At 44.4% G+C, this 20,067-nt stretch overlaps 1 protein-coding gene across 6 annotated transcripts in view; it reads left to right on the plus strand.

Annotated features, from left to right (window-relative positions):
• Positions 1–20,067, plus strand: part of LOC112239765 (rab GTPase-activating protein 1) — a 142,149-nt gene that overhangs the window by 57,733 nt on the left and 64,349 nt on the right. For all 6 annotated transcript variants that reach the window (XM_042302075.1, XM_042302076.1, XM_042302077.1 and 3 more), the window contains one exon: positions 5,593–5,743. In XM_042302075.1, the coding sequence (XP_042158009.1) occupies positions 5,593–5,743 (151 nt within the window). The remainder of the gene's footprint in view (positions 1–5,592; positions 5,744–20,067) is intronic.

Genomic DNA, 20,067 nt, shown 5'->3' on the forward strand with positions numbered 1-20,067 from the left:
AGTTCCAATATGATCTGAAAACTAGGGATGGGTTTAGTCGAAAGTTTACTTACACTTGGGTTGGAGTCATTAAAACTGTTTTTTCAACCACTCCACAAATTTCTTGTTAACAAACTACAGTTTTGGCAAGTCGGTTAGGACATCTACTTTGCAACAATTGTTTACAGACAATTGTATCACAATTCCAGTGGGTCAAAAGTTGACATACACTAAGTTGACTGTGCCTTTAAACAGCTTGGAAAAGTCCAGAAAATGATGTCATGGCTTTAGAAGCTTCTGATAGGCTAATTGACATAATTTGAGTCAATTGGATGTGTACCTGTGGATGTATTTCAAGGCCTACCTTCAGACTCATTGCCTCTTTGCTTGACATCATGGGAAAATCCAAATAAATCAGCCAAGACCTCAGAAAGAAAATTGTAGACCTCCGCATGTCTGGCTCATCCTTGGGAGACATTTCCAAATGCCTGAAGGTACCACGTTCATCTGCACAAACAATAGTACGCAAGTATAAACACCATGATACCACGCAGCCGTCATACTGCTCAGGAAGGAGATGCGATCTGTCTCCTAGAGATGAACGTACTTTGGTGCGAAAAGTGCAAATCAATCCCAGAACAACAGCAAATGACCTTGTGAAGATGCTGGAGGAAACAGGGACAAAAAATTCTATATCCACAGTAAAACGAGTCCTATATCGTCATAGGCCCGCTCAGCAAGAAAAAAGCCACTGCTCCAAATCCGCCATAAAAAACGAGACTACAGTTTGCAACTGCACATGGGGACAAAGATCGCACTTTTTGGAGAAATGTCCTCTGGTGTGATGAAACAAAAATAAAACTGTTTGTCCATAATGATCATTGTTAAGCACGGGGGTGGCAGCATCATGTTGTGGGGGGTACTTTGCTACAGGAGGGACTGGTGCACTTCACAAAATAGATGGCATCATGAGGGAGGAAAATGATGTGGATATATTGAAGCAACATTTCAAGACATCAGTCTGGAAGTTAAAGCTTGGTCGCAAATGGGTCTTCCAAATGGACAATGAACCCAAGCATACTTCCAAAGTTATGGCGAAATGGCTTAAGGACAACAAATTCAAGGTATTGGAGTGGCCATCACAAAGCCCTGACCTCAATCCCATAGAAAATTTGTGGGCAGAACTGAAAAAGCCTGTGCGAGCAAGGAAGCCTACCAACCTGACTCAGTTACACCAGCTCTGTCAGGAGGAATGGGCCAAAATTCACCCAACTTATTGTGGGAAGCTTGTTGAAGGCTACCCAAAATGTTTGACCCAAGTTAAACAATTGAAAGGCAATGTTACCAAATACTAATTGAGTGTATGTAAACTTCTAACCCACTGGGAATGTGATGAAAGAAATAAAAGCTGAACTAAATCCTTCTCTCTACTGTTATTTTGACATTTCACATTCTTAAAATAAAGTGGTGATCCTAATTGACCCTAAGACATGGAATTTTCACTCTGATTAAATGTCAGGAATTGTGAAAAACTGAATTTAAATGTATTTCGCTAAGGTGTATGTAAACTTCCGACTTCAACTGTAGATCACTGAAAATGACTGTCCATCATTTCCTATATTAGTCATCTCAGGGATCCTACTTAAAACCTTGCAGAGAAGCAATATCCGGTTTGGCTCATCACTAAACAGTTTATATGAATGAAATCATAAAATTACACTAAAACTGTGTAGAATATTACTAAATACTTTGTAATAACAACCCAAATTGTGTAAGTGTCCTTTAAAGTGTTTCTTCAGAATGGCTGACTGAAATAAAACGGCTATGTTTAAGAAATCTGCTTTCATTTTAACTGGCAAAGGGTGGTCAATTATGTAATGCAAATGTCACTGTGGTGTGTTGTGCGACTCGATGCAGGGCTCTGGAAGTCAGTGGGAGACTTTTTTTTTGTATGGCCAACCCCCTGAGGACCAGAAGCTGGTTTCACTTACATCACACTCAAAGTACACCCTGTCTTGTTTCAAGTGTTTTATCTGAGAAGAAAAGAAATGCCACGTTGCAATGCATAACCAACTAAGTACCTCGGGACAAATAAACAATAAGACAAAACAACTGAATGAGAGTGGGGGGCGATTTAATCTGGAATGTTCTTTAGCCTTCTTAGGAGTGTGTGGTGTGGAACCTGATTACTATATTGCCTGTCATTGTGACTGTAATTCCCGCCAGCTGCCGAGGCCTCTGGCAAGAGCCAGGGGTAGACTCTGTCTCTCGGTCTGTCCTGATCAAAGAGAGCCTTACCTTTCTCTCTCTCGGCCCTCTCTCGCCCCCCTTCTCTATCTGGCTCCTCAGGACACGCATCTCTCTCTCCTCTGCCCATTAGATACGACAACTACACCCTCATGAACCCCTCCTGATCATTTCAGCTGGATACGTACGTAACAGACACGGATAACTTGTCGGTCTGTCTATACAGGGCCTCCAGAAAGTATTAATTCCCCTTCCCTTATTCCACATTTTGTTGTGTTACAGCCTGAATTCCAAATTGGTTAAATAAATACACCATTTGCCCATGTACACGCATACCCCTTCCGACATTCCAGCTGCATACCCACTCTAGCACCAGGGTCAGCTGTACCCCCTCTAGCACCAGGGTCAGCGCACTCTCAAATGTTGTTTTTTGCCATCATTGTAAGCTTGCCACGCACGCACACACTATACGTACTATACGCAATGTTGGGTTGTATTGGAGAGTCTCATTCTTAAATAATTTTCCACACACAGTCTGTGCCTGTATTTAGTTGTCATGCTAGTGAGGGCCGAGAATCCACTCTCACATGGGTACGTGGTTGCAAAGGGCATCAGTGTCTTAACAGCGTGATTTGCCAAGGCAGGATACTCTGAGCGCAGCCCAATCCAGAAATCTGACAGTGGCTTCTGATTAAATAAAATTTTCACAGAACCGCTTGTTGCAATTTCAATGAGGCTCTTGTTCAGATAAGTGGACTGGAGGCAGGGCATGAAAGGGATAACGAATCCAGTTGTTTGTGTCGTCCGTTTCGGGAAAGTACCTGCGTAATTGCGCACCCAGCTCACTCAGGTGCTTCGCTATATCGCATTTGACATTGTCAGTAAGCTTCAGTTCATTTGCACACAAAAAAATCACACAATGTCCTTGATTTTGTGTGTTTTTTATACCCCCTTTTCTCCCCAATTGTTTAGTAGCTACTACCTTGTCTCATCGCTACAACTCCCGTACGGGCTCGGGAGAGACTAAGGTTGAAAGTCTTGTGTCCTCCGATACACAACCCAACCAGCCGCACCAATGTGTCGGAGGAGACACTGTGCACCTGGCAACCTTGGTTAGTGCGCACTGCGCCCGGCCCGCCACAGGAGTCACTGGTGCGCGATGAGACAAGGATTTCCCTACCGGCCAAACCCTCCCTAACCCGGACGACGCTGGGCCAATTGTGCATCGCTCCACGGACCTCCCGGTCGCGGCCGGTTACGACAGAGCCTGGGCGTGAACCCAGAGTCTCTGGTGGCACAACTGGCGCTGCAGTACAGCGCCCTTAACCACTGCGCCACCCAGGAGGCCTGTGTTGTCCTTGTTAATGCAGACAGAGAAGAGCTCCAACTTCTTAATCATAGCCTCGATTTTGTCCCGTACATTGAATATAGTTGCGAAGAATCCCTGTAATCCTAGATTCAGATCATTCAGGTGAGAAAAAACATCACCCAGAGGCCAGTCGTGTGAGAAACCCGTCCAGTTTCTGTTGTGACCGGGTAGCCATCCAATGCGTCCTCTGTCTGCTAAGAACATATCAATGTGTTTGATGATTTTGTAAAATATCACCCAGATAGGCCAGCCGTGTGAGAAACCCGTCCTTGTGCAAGCGGTCAGACAAGTGAAAATTATGGTCCGTATAGAAAACTTGACTGTTCAAAAAAAACGTGTCACTACTTTGCCCCTTGATAACCAGCGCACTTCTGTATGTTGTAAAAGCGTTACATGGTCGCTGCCAATATCATTGCATAATGCAGAAAATACATGAGAGTTCAGAGGCCTTGCTTTAACAAAGTTAACCATTTTCACTGTAGTGTCCAAAACTTATTTCAAGCTGTCAGGCATTCCCTTGGCAGCAAGAGCCTCTCGGCGGATGCTGCATTGTACCCAAGTGGCGTCGAGAGCAACTGCTTGCACATGTGTTACCACTCCACTATGCCTCCCTGTCATGGCTTTTACACCATCAGTTCAGATACCAACACATCTTGACCACCAAAGTCCATTTGATGTCACAAAGCTGTTCAGTACTTAAAATATATCCTCTCCTGTTGTCCTGGTTTTCAAGCAAACGTTAGTGGAATTCCTGCGAGACAGTAATGGTTAATGTGATTGGATATTAATTATTTGACTAGGCTTCCTGTATTTGACATTGTGTTGTTATTTCGCTGAAAATTAGATGGTTTAATTGTATTTTTGGCGATGAAACGAGGCTATTCATGTGAGAAATAAACATGTATATAGCCCTGTTGGAAAATCTAAATGGACTGTTTGAAAATGTGAATCACATTTTTATTTGACGATGCCTGACGGCATTGCGCGTACCCACAGTTTGGGAATAGCCGGCCTAGCCGAACGAACTAAAGCTGACGCCTTTAAGGCATACGCATGCTTCCCAGCCGAAACAGTTTGGAAGAATTTGTGAATATATATTGTGGCAACATTTTGTGATGTTTTGGCTGTTTGGGGAAACAACATTTTTTTCTCGAGGCAAGCCGAAGTCTACGCTTTTGTTGTCGTAGACTCTTTATCATTCATTGAGAGGACTTGCTTTCATGCACATTTATTAATTGAGAAATACTGCACCAAACGTCTTAGTGAGATGTAAAATTGTGCCACTAAGATTTCCTCTGCAAAAGCTTTTTACATTTTTTTTATTTTTATTTTTATTATACAGATGTCTTGAGTTATATCAGATTAATTCTGACTATTTTGAGGAAGTGAGTATTGGCTATGGCGTCTCCAAATGGACAAACAGTACTATTGCCATTTAAAAAAATACATGTTTTTCAAGCGAAGGTCTTTTAAGGGATTATGCGAACATACTCGTTCGGTTTCGGCTAGCACTCAACTAAAGCATGCTGATGCCTTTATCCCCACAGCAGTGGGCCGACAGTGTTTTATGTCAATGTAGTGTTTCACTAACACTGAAGACTTGTGGCGAGCAGAATCAACAATCTCTGCACCACTCAAGACTGTTGCTTTTTGAGAAGGACTCTTTACAAGTCTGCTCGCCACAAGTCGTTCACAGTTAGCCCTTGTTACAGTAAATGCCAGCTAAAACGTACCAAGGCCCTTGCCTTCAAATTCTAACAGGCCCGCGGGGGTCCATGGCCCAGTGAGGCGCAGGTGCCGGCCCGCGTAGAGGGAAACAGAAAAGTCTGAGCCTGTTGTGTAAGAAAACTGGGGTAAATCTTTGTTGGAAATGCGGCATTAGTGGGGAAAATGCAAAACTGACCCAAGATTAGTGTCTAGGGGCAACTTCACCCTACACCTGTTACGTAATTCTGATCGTTATGATAACCTGTCTCTCTCCCTCCCTCTGTCCCCAGGCACCTGAACTTGTCGGTGCGTCCCAAGCAGCTCCCGGCGTTGGTACGTAGTGGCGTACCAGAGGCCCTCAGGGGAGAGGTATGGCAGCTCCTGGCCGGTTGCCATAACAATGACCACCAGGTAGAGGAGTACCGCACCCTCATCACCAAGGTAGGCCTGACCCCTGAGCACTTACCTAACCTGGCCCAGAGATACTGTGTATATAATGACGAGATGGTCTTGTCTCCGTCCTAACAATGGGAGTCGTTGTCCCAAAGGCAGGAAGGAAGGTCTTCTTATTGCTCTATTTCCAAATGGACAGGTTTTTACAGGAGTGGACCCCCCCCTTCTACCTGACCCCATTCACATAGTGACCTCTTACCTAACCTGAGGTTAATGGCATAGCTTACTGATTGTTTGAGTTGTTCAGTTTGAGCAAGGTGAGGCACAGAATCACTAATCTTGATCACAATAAGTTATTTTAGTTTCAAACCTGGTGATTTGTAGATCAGTGATTCTGCGCATTTCCGACTGCCATGCAACTTCGTCGATCTCAAAACACTCAGTGGCAATGGGATTTGTAGCCCATTATGTAACTGACTCATGTGGATGACTCGTGGTAAACCTTCGCCGTGAACTTGTGTATTTACATTTCAACATGTTTTACATCATCATTGGAACTTGGGAAGTGTCCAGAGTGTTATTGAAAATGTTCCCACAGCGTTGGGAACATGGGTCTGTAGATCGGAGGCCTTGATAGGCCTGTCTAAGAAGTGCTGGGTGGTGACACTGGAATCTTCTCGGTGGAGGAGAGTGCATAAAAAAAAGTGTTTTGTTTGAGAGACTATGTTTATGTATTGTCAGAGAGAGAACGTTTGCGCCCATGCGTGTGGGTGTACGCACAAGGGTGTGCTTATGAGCATCATAGTCTGTGTTACCGTTGTTTGAGGTGGTGTGAGAAGAGAGGCAGGAAGCCGGAGAAGTGATGGCTGCTTTTCTATCAAGTCACATCAAACAGGGATGCCCAGCTCAGCCTGGTCTGACCATGTCCCTAATATTTCAGGCCTATACAACCAAGGCCACAGCCCTGTTGACCCCCCCCCCGCCCAAAAAGTTTTGATCCAAATCCAAATTGTATTGCCAGATTACTTTGATTTTCTCTTTTAATGTTTTATTTATTGAAGAGGTCTCTAGATTTTCCATCAAGTGTTTGATACGATAGAATTGAAAGTAGAACAGTTTTTCCTAAAAGGGATTCAATTTAGACATCTGAATGTAATTTTGTGGAAACGAAAAACAGATTTTGTTTTACAAGATACAAAGAATGTTGGACGGCCAGCTCTAAATCATTTAAGTCATGTGACTCGATCACCAGTTCAACAGGGTCATTCTCACCAGTTCAACAGGGTCATTCTCACGAGCTCGACAGGGTCATTCTCACACGCTCGACAGGGTCATTCTCACAAGTTCAACAGGGTCATTCTCACGAGCTCGATAGGTGACTGTTCATCATATTCAATGGACTACTGGTGGAATATAGCTTGTGTACAATGATAATGTGGTATAACTGCTGATGCTTGATACCGTAGGATTGTTGTCATTCCTGTCACCTTCGTGATATTCCACTGGGAGGTTAAAAGAGCTGGGACGATAAACCGACTGTACTTACCGCAGCCATATTGCTTATGTCGTTCATTATGATAAGTAGCCTATACTCGAGAAACGTGAAGTTTAAAATTAAATAAGTTTGCCAGTATGGGTTATTGTTAATGGGACAATTGATGTCTTCAACCATCAAACTAGACGTAGTAGTTTAAAGTAGAGAACGACCAATATGGAATTTTTTTGGGGGGGGGGGTTCAGGGAGGCCGAAGGCCGATATTTTAGGCATATATTCAAAATCATGAAATTTGAACATTTTGATACATTTCCCAGAGATAATGCAATATTATTTTTTTGATCAAACAATTCATTTGACTTTGGTAAAAAAAAAAAATCTAAATATATAACATAATGGTAATAATTGTACTTGAATGGTAAATCTCTATTGATTAAACTGGGTAAATCAAGATGTAAGCCTAGGCCTATTCACAATACAAGTGAATGCATATTCAATAGGAGTGTGTGCATGCATTGGGTTATTGAGCTTGTTTTGGCTGATCAGTGGAGTCTATGGTGCTACAGATGACAAACAAATCCATTTGGGAATTATTAGCCTACTGATCAACAACGTTTGCATAGAAGCATCACTCCAGCATGTCATGCCTGTATGGAAGGACATCATGTAGGCACTGCTGTTAGTTTGACCATGTAAAATAACTATTCAATGCAAATGGCTCCAATGTAACATCACGATTTGTTATCACGGATGCTTATCAAACTAGTATTTTTTTGTCATTTTTCGTGATCGGGATAATTAATTTAAATTTAAAAAAAACTCTAAACCACTCTGTTGCAAGGACACAATCGAAACAACTCTATTGGCTAGTTCATCTGTCAGGAAATGGCCGGGTTGTAACTTGATCCTACTGCTATGATTGGATGCAGCAAGGCAAAGCCAATCGAGTCGGCTTGGTCGTTCTCTAGGATAGAAGAAAAAACACTGGTACACATTGTCATAAACGTCTTCTGTTTATTGTTATCATATCAATTCAGGCATTTTATCGCAACATGGGTTTTTTGGCCCACTTCCTGTAAAGTCATTTTGTGACTGCTAATGTAAAACAAGGGCTTGAAACATCAGTTTGACTGATAATGGATTGATTGAATGATTGCCTGAAGACCGCCTTGTCCATAGAAATGGTTGACCATTTTGTGTCCTCACATTACACATATGGGCAGATGAAGGAATCGAAAAGAAACCTATCTTAAATCATCTAAAACGATAAAGTCTCTTAAGTGGAAGATGAAGGCTCACTTACATATCTCCCACTGTGTCGGTCTCTGATACTTAACAAGCCGTTTAACGTAATTATGTTCCTCCCCCCCTAATTCTTCAATGTCCTATTTCTTCTTAATGTGATTTCTATGTTATGTGACTGCTGGTCAGCCCCTCATTAGGGGTTTGCCCTTTGGCGCTTGATGGGGCTTAGCTGTGCTGCAAACGCTTCACTCATACTGTAGTAGTTTAGTAGTCGTTTAGTTTATTAGGATCCAGTGTGTGAGCGGGGTTGAGCGATAGGAATGCCCCGGTGTCCTTTTCAATCGCTCCACTAAAAACTGCTCTGCACTCACATAAAAAAATTAAATGACGCTCCAAATTCGCTCCATTCATTAATATCCCAATTTAACCAACGCCCATCTATTGTGTGACTACCAGGACCTACCATTTGGTTTTGAAGTATTGACACCAAACCATATGATTTGAATGAAAAGTATTTCATAAACATGAAAAGGGAAGAAGCTCTCATCATTTCAAATCGGCTACATATTAAACGGCATATAAACATCGTAGTAAACATCGTAAAACACTCTAAATAGGTCCGGAGACAGTCAGGGAGCCTAATAAGGAACGGAAGGAATTATTTAGGCTACATTATTTCAATTATTTCAAGGCTATATCCCACAAATAAATACATTGTGAAGCATTTTGCGAGTGCGACACACAAGGCTAGTAGGGAGTTAGGGGCATTAAGTGCTCAGCATTTAAACAGCATTTAGTTGTATTAAATCATTATAGTTTATAAATTGTGCATATAGGCTGTGACTTACTTATAATTAAATACACATTAAAAAACAAATGCCTTATTAGGCTCAGTCTACAGTGCCTTCGGGAAACACGAGTTTGGTCAGAGTCTGTGGCCTCAGGCTGATGGTTGTGATGGTGCCTGGAGAGCAGAACAGCAGCGGGGAATATCCTCTCCAGCTTGCAGAGCCCCTGGGGATGTTGAACACACCTTTGGCCACTCTTGCCAGGCTGGGCAGGAATGCAGAGATGTATATTTGTTTCTATAGGTAGGCATAAAGGATTTTTAAGAAAAATAAAGCAATTAAGCTCCTTGGAAGTTGGAATATACCAGGCCTATTGGGCCAAGATCCATGATGGCCTATTGTATAGATAATATAACATAAATGAAAGACACTGTTAAGAGATCAGATTTCTTGTTTCTTTTAGCATGTGCACGTAGTAAGTACACCGTCATGCTTTCGGGATATGTGTATTTTCAGGTTCCACAATGATTATTTAGTTGTGGACACTACATCCACGCATTCCCTCTATTGCTCTTGGTCCTCATCTTTGTAAGTCACCTTGATTTTGCAACTGTGTTATCAGTTTCTTTATGAAAATATTTAGCGAACTCCATGGCAGTAGCTATAAAGCAAGGGGCTATAGCGGCACACAATTAGACTACAAATTCATGCTGGGCTCACTCCCTGAGCTCGTGAAGTGAGCGCTACTGGAGCAAAAATGGAGCGGGCAAAAAGGCTCCGTCCTTTGGGAATCTCGCTCCTCGCTCCAGTCAAATTGGGCACGTTCCGCTCCTCGCTCCAGTCAAATTGGGCACGTTCCGCTCCTCGCTCCAGTCAAATTGGGCACGTTCCGCTCCTCGCTCCAGTCAAATTGGGCACGTTCCGCTCCTCGCTCCAGTCAAATTGGGCACGTTCCGCTCCTCGCTCCAGTCAAATTGGGCACGTTCCGCTCCTCGCTCCAGTCAAATTGGGCACGTTCCGCTCCTCGCTCCAGTCAAATTGGGCACGTTCCGCTCCTCGCTCCAGTCAAATTGGGCACGTTCCGCTCCTCGCTCCAGTCAAATTGGGCACGTTCCGCTCCTCGCTCCAGTCAAATTGGGCACGTTCCGCTCCTCGCTCCAGTCAAATTGGGCACGTTCCGCTCCTCGCTCCAGTCAAATTGGGCACGTTCCGCTCCTCGCTCCAGTCAAATTGGGCACGTTCCGCTCCTCGCTCCAGTCAAATTGGGCACGTTCCGCTCCTCGCTCCAGTCAAATTGGGCACGTTCCGCTCCTCGCTCCAGTCAAATTGGGCACGTTCCGCTCCTCGCTCCAGTCAAATTGGGCACGTTCCGCTCCTCGCTCCAGTCAAATTGGGCACGTTCCGCTCCTCGCTCCAGTCAAATTGGGCACGTTCCGCTCCTCGCTCCAGTCAAATTGGGCACGTTCCGCTCCTCGCTCCAGTCAAATTGGGCACGTTCCGCTCCTCGCTCCAGTCAAATTGGGCACGTTCCGCTCCTCGCTCCAGTCAAATTGGGCACGTTCCGCTCCTCGCTCCAGTCAAATTGGGCACGTTCCGCTCCTCGCTCCAGTCAAATTGGGCACGTTCCGCTCCTCGCTCCAGTCAAATTGGGCACGTTCCGCTCCTCGCTCCAGTCAAATTGGGCACGTTCCGCTCTCGCTCCAGTCAAATTGGGCACGTTCCGCTCCTCGCTCCAGTCAAATTGGGCACGTTCCGCTCCTCGCTCCAGTCAAATTGGGCACGTTCCGCTCCTCGCTCCAGTCAAATTGGGCACGTTCCGCTCCTCGCTCCAGTCAAATTGGGCACGTTCCGCTCCTCGCTCCAGTCAAATTGGGCACGTTCCGCTCCTCGCTCCAGTCAAATTGGGCACGTGCCGCTCCTCGCTCCAGTCAAATTGGGCACGTTCCGCTCCTCGCTCCAGTCAATCGTTTATTTTAAAGCTAGACTTTCTGCCTGAGTAACCGTGATGACATGGCTCTATACATAACTAGCGCCGCGTTAAATCTGTTCTTGGTTTGGGTACCGTGAAGAAACCCATGGTGGCGTGTCTGGTGGGGTTAGGTATGTCTGTTTTGAAGTGTATGCTAAGAGATTATACGAGTGGTTCGACATTTTCGACGCGTAAATGTTTCTTAAAAAGACGAGGAGAGAGGTAGTCAACTTCTCCTCAACCATCAGACTATTGTGCATGTTGTTGATAGTTCTGTGTGTGCAGTTAAGGGCAAGGTGAGCTGCTTGATTTTGAGCCAGCTGCAACTTTGCCAGGTCTTTCTTTGCTACACCTGACCACATTACAGGACAGTAATCAAGATGGGACAAGATCAAAGCCTGAACAACTAGTACAGTTGATCTTCTTGCCAAGCGCAGAGCATCTTGCATACCTCTCCCTATCTTCACAACGACTTTGTCAATATGACCTGACCATGGTAACTGACCATCCAATGTTATTCCTAGGAGTTCAGCTTCTTCGTCTTGTTCAATGGTCACACCCTTTACGGACTGCTCCAGTTGAGGTTTAGGTCGACGATCATGTTTTGAACCAAATACAATGCCTTTGGTTTCAGATGTATTTAAGACCAGTTTATTGTAATTACCCATTCTATAATGACGAGATGCTCATGCCTCCGCCCTAACAGTGGGAGTCGTCCCAAGGGTGGGAAGGCAGGCTGCAAGCTTAGATCCACAGTAAGCCCATAGAAATGCATTGGGCTTATTTTGGACATATTTTGGCAAGAGTGAAACCTCTCGATTTGCCTCTTCCTCTCTGCTGTTTCCCTGTCATTGCTTGCTTTATGACTACAAGGCGCCTAGCCTATCAATAGATCGCTAGAAGATGCATATCTTCCATTCTAGCAGGAGACGGCTCGACGGACTAGCGAATTGAAACTTTTATATGAGAAGTAGCCTCGTTAATATGAAGTGTAAAAGTGGTGCGAATCGAAAACACCCGTGATGGCTGTTCAACGGTCTGATGGCCTGATAAAATACATTTGTTTTTGTTGTCTCTGTCTTAGCTCTGATGCACTCGTACTGTCTCCGTCTGTCGGACAGTATCTGAGCAAGCAGTCTGTGGCTCGGGTGGCTGAGGTCCTTAATGATCTTCATCTTGGCCTTCCTCTAACACCGGATGCTGTAGATGTCCTGGAGGGCAGGCAGTGTGCCCCCGGTGACGCGTTGGGCTGCCCACACCATGCTCTGGAGAGCCTTGCGGTTGAGGGCGGAGCAGTTGCCATACCAGGCGTCAATGCGGTCCGACAAAATGCACACATTTCGGTTGAATGCATTCAGTTCTGCAACTGACTAGGTGTCCCCTTTTCCTTTCCATGCTGTTGCGCCTTCTTCACCACAATGACTGTGGCGAGACCATTTTAGGTCCTCAGTGATGTGCACGCGGAGGAACTTGAAGCTTTTCACCCTTTCCACTGCGGCCCCGTCGATGCTCTCTCTCCTGTCTCCTGTCTCTCTACGATAAGCTCCCGGTTGACGTGCGGGAGGGGTTCTTTTCCTGGCACCACTCTGCTCTCTCACTGTGGGCTGTCTCGTCATTGTTAATAATCAGGCCTTCTGTCGTATCATCAACAAACTTGATGATTGAGTTGGAGCCGTGTTTCACCGCGCAGTCATGGGTGAAGAAGGGAGTACAGGAGGGGGCTGAGCACACACCCCTGGGGTCCCCCCGTCTTGAGGATCAGTGTGGTGGAGGTGTTGTTGCCTACCCTCACCACCTGGGGTTGGCTCGACAGGAAATCTAGGATCGAGTTGCAGAGCAAGTAAAGTTAAGGACGAGTTAAGACCCAAGGCCCTGTGCTTAGTGACACGCTTGGAAGGCACTGTGGTGTTAAAAGCTGAGCTGTAGTCGTTTAACATCATTCGCACATACAGTGTAATCAGATAGTATTTAGACCTATTGACCTTTTCCACATTTTGTTGTGTTACAGCCTGAATTTAAAATGGGTTAAATTAAGATTTTGCATCACTGGCCAACACACAATACCCCATAATGTCAAAGTGGATTCATGTTTTTAGAAATGTTTACAATTTAATAAAAATGAAAAGCTGAAATGTCTTGAGTGAATTCAACCTGTATCTCATGGCAAGCCTAAATAAGTTATTGAGTAAAAACACATAATGAGTTGCATGGACTGTGTACAATGATGGTGTTTAACATTATTTTCGAATGACCACCTCATCTCTGTACCTCACAATTATCTTTAAAGTCCCTCAGTCATGCAGTGAATTTCAAACAAAGATTTACCACAAAGACCAGGGAGGTTCTCCAATGCCTTGCAAAGAATGGCACCTATTGGTATATGGGTAAAAAAAAAAAACAGACATTGAATATCCCCTTGAGCATGGTGAAGTTGTTAATTACACCTTTGGATGGTGTAGCAATACACCCAGTCACTACAAAGATACAGGCGTCCTTCCTAACTCAGTTGCCGAAGAGGAAGGAACGCGCTTAGGGATTTCACCATGAGGCCAATGGTGACTTTAAAACCGAGTAGGCTTCCCCAACTGGCGGCTCCCAGGCTGATTTTGGCAGTTTGTTTTTATTTGGCCCACCAAGTTTTCTGAGCGAAAAAAGTCAAAAATTTGGACACTACTCATTTAAGGTCTCTTCTTCTTATTTGTGTCCTTTAGTAGTGGTTTCTTTGCAGCAATTTGGTCATTTTAGTTCAGTTACCTTGGCTTGCTTGGGTACAGGAATAATGGTGGCCATCTTGAAGCAAGTGGGGACAAAAGACTGGAAAGTGAGAGGTTGAAAATGCTTCTGGCATCCTGGCCAGGGTTAACACACTTGAAGGTCCTACTCACGTCGGCTACAAAGATCAGGAGCCTGCAGTCCTCGTGAGCAGTGGTGGCCAATGTCGGCGGCTCTGTGTTTTCCTCGAAGCGCTGGGAAAAGGTTTTTAGCCCGTCTGTCTTTGGCTCGTTTCCCCTTTATAACCTTTATAATCCGCGATTGTCTGAATTCCCTGCCACATGCGTCTCATATCTGAGCCGTTGAATTGACACTCCTCTCTGTACTGTCTTTTTGCTTCTTTGATTGTGTTGTGAAGGTCATAGGTGGTCTGTTTCATATGTGTTTCCAGTCACTTTACCACAGTTAAATGCGGTGGTTCAGGCTTTCAGCTTTGCACGAATGCTGTCATCTATCCACGGTTTCTGGTTTGGGTTCTAATCATCACTTTCGGAACAACATCCTCTATGCACTTACTGATGAACCCAGAGACTGAATCAATGTTATTCCCAGAGGCGGCCCCCGCAACATATCTGAGGCTGTGTGATCTAAACAGTCCTGTCGCATGGATTCCAATTGGTCAGACCAGTGTTGAACAGACCTTACCACAGGTGCTTGCTGTTTTAATTTCTGCCTATAGACGGAGAGGAGCAGAATGGATGAGTGGTCAGATTTGCCGAAGGGGGGGGTCGAAGAATCCCCCCCGTCTCGGAATAGAGAATAACAGTGGTTTGACGTTTTTCTCCCGCAGGTGAGTCAAGAGATGTGTTGGTGGAATTTCGGGAGAATTTTCATTAGATTTCCATTGTTAAAGTCCCAAGCTATAACGGATGCGACCTTGGGATATGCTGTTTCCAATTTGTTCTAGGTTTTGTGTAATTCCTTGAGTGTCAGTGTGGTGTCTGATTGTGTGTGAGGGGGTGGTAAAAATCTATGATACAAACAGCTGTGAATTTTCTCGGTAGATAATGGGGTCGGCATTTGATCGTGAGGTATTTTAGGTCAGGTGAACAGAACCTATTAAGGGTTTGTACATTCCTATAACCACACGAAGTCCTCCGCCTTTGGTTTTTCCCCCGCAAAGCGCTTTTACCATGTCCGCGCAATGTACGGAGAACCCCCGTAGGCTGTATAGCCTGATCTAGCACTTCTCCCGACAACCAACTCTCTCGCATCTCTCTGGTAGGAAATCCGCACTCTGAGCTTGCAAAGTTCATTACCCAGAGACGGTACATTAACGAGTCATTAATCTGACTAAAACTTCAGCTCGCCTTCCCCTCCAGCGGCGCCTGTCTTTTGATGATGATGATTGAACATTCAAGTTTTTAAATTCACCTTGACCAATGACTATGGCTCTTAAAAGGACATGAGACCATTATACACAAATTCTAACAGAGATTCTAATTCTACTTACTGTCTTAAGTGTCCAGTCCACACAGCAGCCAACAGTACAAAAAAAACAAAATGCTACGCATCACATACATTTGCAGTAAGATGTTTGTTGACCACACAGCTAGTTACTGTGTAAACTGATAAGCTGTGGTGACTTAGTTTGCCCTGCAGTTTGTTTATTGGTTTGGCGCGGGGCACGCAGTGTTTTTCCTGGCCTCAGCCATGTCAACTGCCATTATGTAAAGTCAACATCCCGCGGCGCCCACGCCAGGGTCCCAGGTGGCAACAAGATGTTACCCACCCTCCCTGCACTCCTGTTCCTGTTTCCGTCTGTCCCCATCTCCCTTGCATGCACCCCCATCCCTGTCTTTATCCTCAAATAAACTCCATCAGTACTTGTGTGTGTTGTCACGGTTAACCCAGAACTAAAATCTTGCGTAATTTAGTCATTTGCAGTCTATGTTGTGTGGCAATTTTCTGTTCAGTCACCATTAACACTTTGTTAACAAGCCCATTTGATAGTAGCCTTGTACGAAACGCGTCCGTTGTCTTAAGACATCACTAGCCCAGTATTGTTGGAAAGAGTATATATGGCCACCGTATCCTCCTGTCCGTCGTAGTGAGATGATGATGGTGTGATATTGATCGGGGATAAGAGAGAGTGTAGACTTCCCTTTACTGGGGTGGGAGCTCTAAATAGATTTATGTTCTGTCAGACAGTGGAGGTTTGTGTAGCATGCCATTCACTTACTCACTCACACACACACACACACACACACACACTCACACACTCTCACTTACTCACTCACTCACTCACACACTCACTCACTCACTCACTCACTCACTCACTCACTCACTCACTCACTCACTCACTCACTCACTCACTCACTCACTCACTCACTCACTCACTCACTCACTCACCCACTCACCCACCCACCCACACGCACCACACACACACACACACGAGAGAGAGACGGACGAACCGCTGAGACAATTGATGCTTTATTTAGCCTCTAAGTAGGACTGCTTGTGCCTGATGACTCCAGATGCGAGATGTTAGGCTAGACATTCTCTCGCAGATTCAACCAGGTCACTACACTACTCACTGAGGAGACATTGGAATCGTAAACACAATCTTTTTCCTTTTTTAAAATTATAAACAAAACTTTATTTTTTGAAATCATGGCCTTGGAATGTGTGGAGGTCCCCACTCCTAAATGTGTGGTGGTAACATATCAAGAACACTACTTTATTTTAGAATAAACTATTCTCAGCATAGAGATACTACTAATCATTTGAATTTGTTTGAAGTTAGTTCATGCGTAAGGAATCCACAAGGATTTGATTTTGGTTGGGGGGGGGGTGTAAGTCTAGTGGCTACTGAGTGACTATTAACCATAACCCTGTTGTACTGTAGCTTAATGAGAACCCTTATCGTTGTGTTGCCTTTCTTTGCACTGATTGTAAGTCTTTGTGGTGTCTGTAAGTGGCACATTACATCCATCTGTGTCCCTGTGTGTACAGCCTGTCCTCTCCTCTCTCTTTGTTTACTTGTCCTTGTATGGACCCATAGCTCTGGACAGGAGGTCCTGACCTGTGCTGTCATTGTACTGCTGCCTGGCCTGCCCCTTTCCAATCCTCTTGTCTTTGTCCCCCCTCCTGGTGCATTGAAACACGTACATTGACCCCATTTGATAAAGCCTACCCTGTGACCTCAGTGTACTGTACCAAGCGAGATAGCCTTGCACGTCTGTAACTGTAAGTATGGGCTAATCATGTCATAAGTGACCGGCATCGGCGCCATGGCCCACATACTTCACTATTCCCTCTTTTTCGCTCTCTCCCTCTCTCACACACTCTCCTCTCTCCTTCCCCTCCTTCCCCTCCCTTGCCTCACCCTCCCTCCCTCGCCCCACCCTCCTCTCTCGCTCTCTCGCTCTCGCTCTCTCTCTCGCTCTCTCCCCTCTCTCTCCTTCCTTCTCTTTGTCTCTGTCTTCCCCCTTCTCAATTATATTCAAGGGGCTTTATTGGCATGGGAAACATATGTTAACATTACCAAAGCAAGTGAAGTAGATAATATACAAACGTGAAATAAACAATAAAAATTAACAGTAAATATTACACTCACAGAAGTTCCAAAAGAATAAAGACATTACAAATGTCATATTACAGTGGGGCAAAAAAGTATTTAGTCAGCCACCAATTGTGCAAGTTCTCCCACTTAAAAAGATGAGAGAGGCCTGTAATTTTCATTATAGGTACACTTCAACTATGACAGACAAAATGAGCAGGATTTTTAATGAATTTGTTTGCAAATTATTATAAGTTTATCTCAATACTTTGTTATATACCCTTTGTTGGCAATGACAGAGGTCAAACATTTTCCGTAAGTCTTCACAAGGTTTTCACACACTGTTGCTGGTATTTTGGCCCATTCCTCCATGCAGATCTCCTCTAGTGCAGTGATGTTTTGGGGCTGTTGTTGGGCAACACGGACTTTCAACTCCCTCCAAAGATTTTCTATGGGGTTGAGATCTGGAGACTGGCTAGGCCACTCCAGGACCTTGAAATGCTTCTTACGAAGCCACTCCTTCGTTGCCCGGGCGGTGTGTTTGGGATCATTGTCATGCTGAAAGACCCAGCCACGTTTCATCTTCAATGCCCTTGCTGATGGAAGGAGGTTTTCACTCAAAATCTCACGATACATGGCCCCATTCATTCTTTCCTTTACACGGATCAGTCGTCCTGGTCCCTTTGCAGAAAAACAGCCCCAAAGCATGATGTTTCCACCCCCATGCTTCACAGTAGGTATGGTGTTCTTTGGATGCAACTCAGCATTCTTTGTCCTCCAAACACGACGACTTGAGTTTTTACCAAAAAGTTAGATTTTGGTTTCATCTGACCATATGACATTCTCCCAATCTTCTTCTGGATCATCCAAATGCTCTCTAGCAAACTTCAGACGGGCCTGGACATGTACTGGCTTAAGCAGGGGGGCATGGCAGGATTTGAGTCCCTGGCGGCGTATTGTGTTACTGATGGTAGGCTTTGTTACTTTGTTCCCAGCTCTCTGCAGGTCATTCACTAGGTCCCCCCGTGTGGTACTGGGATTTTTGCTCACCGTTCTTGTGATCATTTTGACCCCACGGGGTGAGATCTTGTGTAGAGCCCCAGATCGAGGGAGATTATCAGTGGTCTTGTATGTCTTCCATTTCCTAATAATTGCTCCCACAGTTGATTTCTTCAAACCAAGCTGCTTACCTATTGCAGATTCAGTCTTCCGAGCCTGGTGCAGGTCTACAGTTTTGTTTCTGGTGTCCTTTGACAGCTCTTTGGTCTTGGCCATAGTGGAGTTTGTAGTGTGACTGTTTGAGGTTGTGGACAGGTGTCTTTTATACTGATAACAAGTTCAATCTGGTGCCATTAATACAGGTAACGAGTGGAGGACAGAGGAGCCTCTTAAAGAAGAAGTTACAGGTCTGTGAGAGCCAGAAATCTTGCTTATTTGTAGGTGACCATATACTTATTTTCCACCATAATTTGCAAATAAATGTATTAAATGTTCTACAATGTGATTTTCTGGATTTTTTCCCCCTCATTTTGTCTGTCATAGTTGAAGAAAATACAGGCCTCTCTCATCTTTTTAAGTGGGAGAACTTGCACAATTGGTGGCTGACTAAATACTTGTTTGCCCCACTGTATGTATATATACAGTGTTGTAACGATGTACAAATGGTTAAAGTACAAAAGGGAAAATAAGCATAAATATGGGTTGTATTTACAATGGTGTTTGTTCTTCACTGATAGACATTTTCTTGTGACAACAGGTCACAAATCTTGCCGCTGTGATGGCACACTGTGGTGTTTCACCCAGTAGATATGGAAGTTTATCAAAATCGGGTTTGTTTTCGAATTCTTTGTATCTGTGTAATCTGAGGGAAATATGTGTCTCTAATATGGTCATACATTGGGCAGGAGGTTAGGAAAGTGCAGCTCAGTTTCCACCTCATTTTGTGGGCAGTGTGCACATAGCCTGTCTTCTCTTGAGAGCCAGGTCTGCCTACGGCGGTCTTTCTCAATAGCAAGGCTATGCTACCGGGTCTAATTGTCTCTCTGCCAGGCAGTCACAGAGGAGAGCCGCAACAGACAGTGTTAGTTAGCAGCAGAACACAGAAAGTAAAGGCATAGAGTCACTGTTGAAGGCACTTCCATATGCTAAATGTTGTAACTGTCAGATGTTGGTTTGAACTGGTCATTCATATGACCAAAAGGTCAACTGTTCAATAGTAGAAGCTATTCAATGATGGACGCTATGCCCCAATTTTTTTTTATAGGCTTTACCACAGGGTTCCCCAACTGGTGGCCCGCAGCAATATTATTTGAACCCCCAAATGAATTATGAATATATATATATATATATATATATATATATATATATATATATATATATATATATATATATATATATATATATATATATACAGTGCCTTGCGAAAGTATTCGGCCCCCTGAAGTTCAGTGAGGATCTCTGAATGATCCAATGTTGACCTAAATGACTAATGATGATAAATACAATCCACCTGTGTGTAATCAAGTCTCCGTATAAATGCACCTGCACTGTGATAGTCTCAGAGGTCCGTTAAAAGCGCAGAGAGCATCATGAAGAACAAGG

The sequence above is a fragment of the Oncorhynchus tshawytscha genome, linkage group LG20 (genome assembly GCF_018296145.1).
Source record: "Oncorhynchus tshawytscha isolate Ot180627B linkage group LG20, Otsh_v2.0, whole genome shotgun sequence".
Classification (NCBI taxonomy): domain Eukaryota; kingdom Metazoa; phylum Chordata; class Actinopteri; order Salmoniformes; family Salmonidae; genus Oncorhynchus; species Oncorhynchus tshawytscha.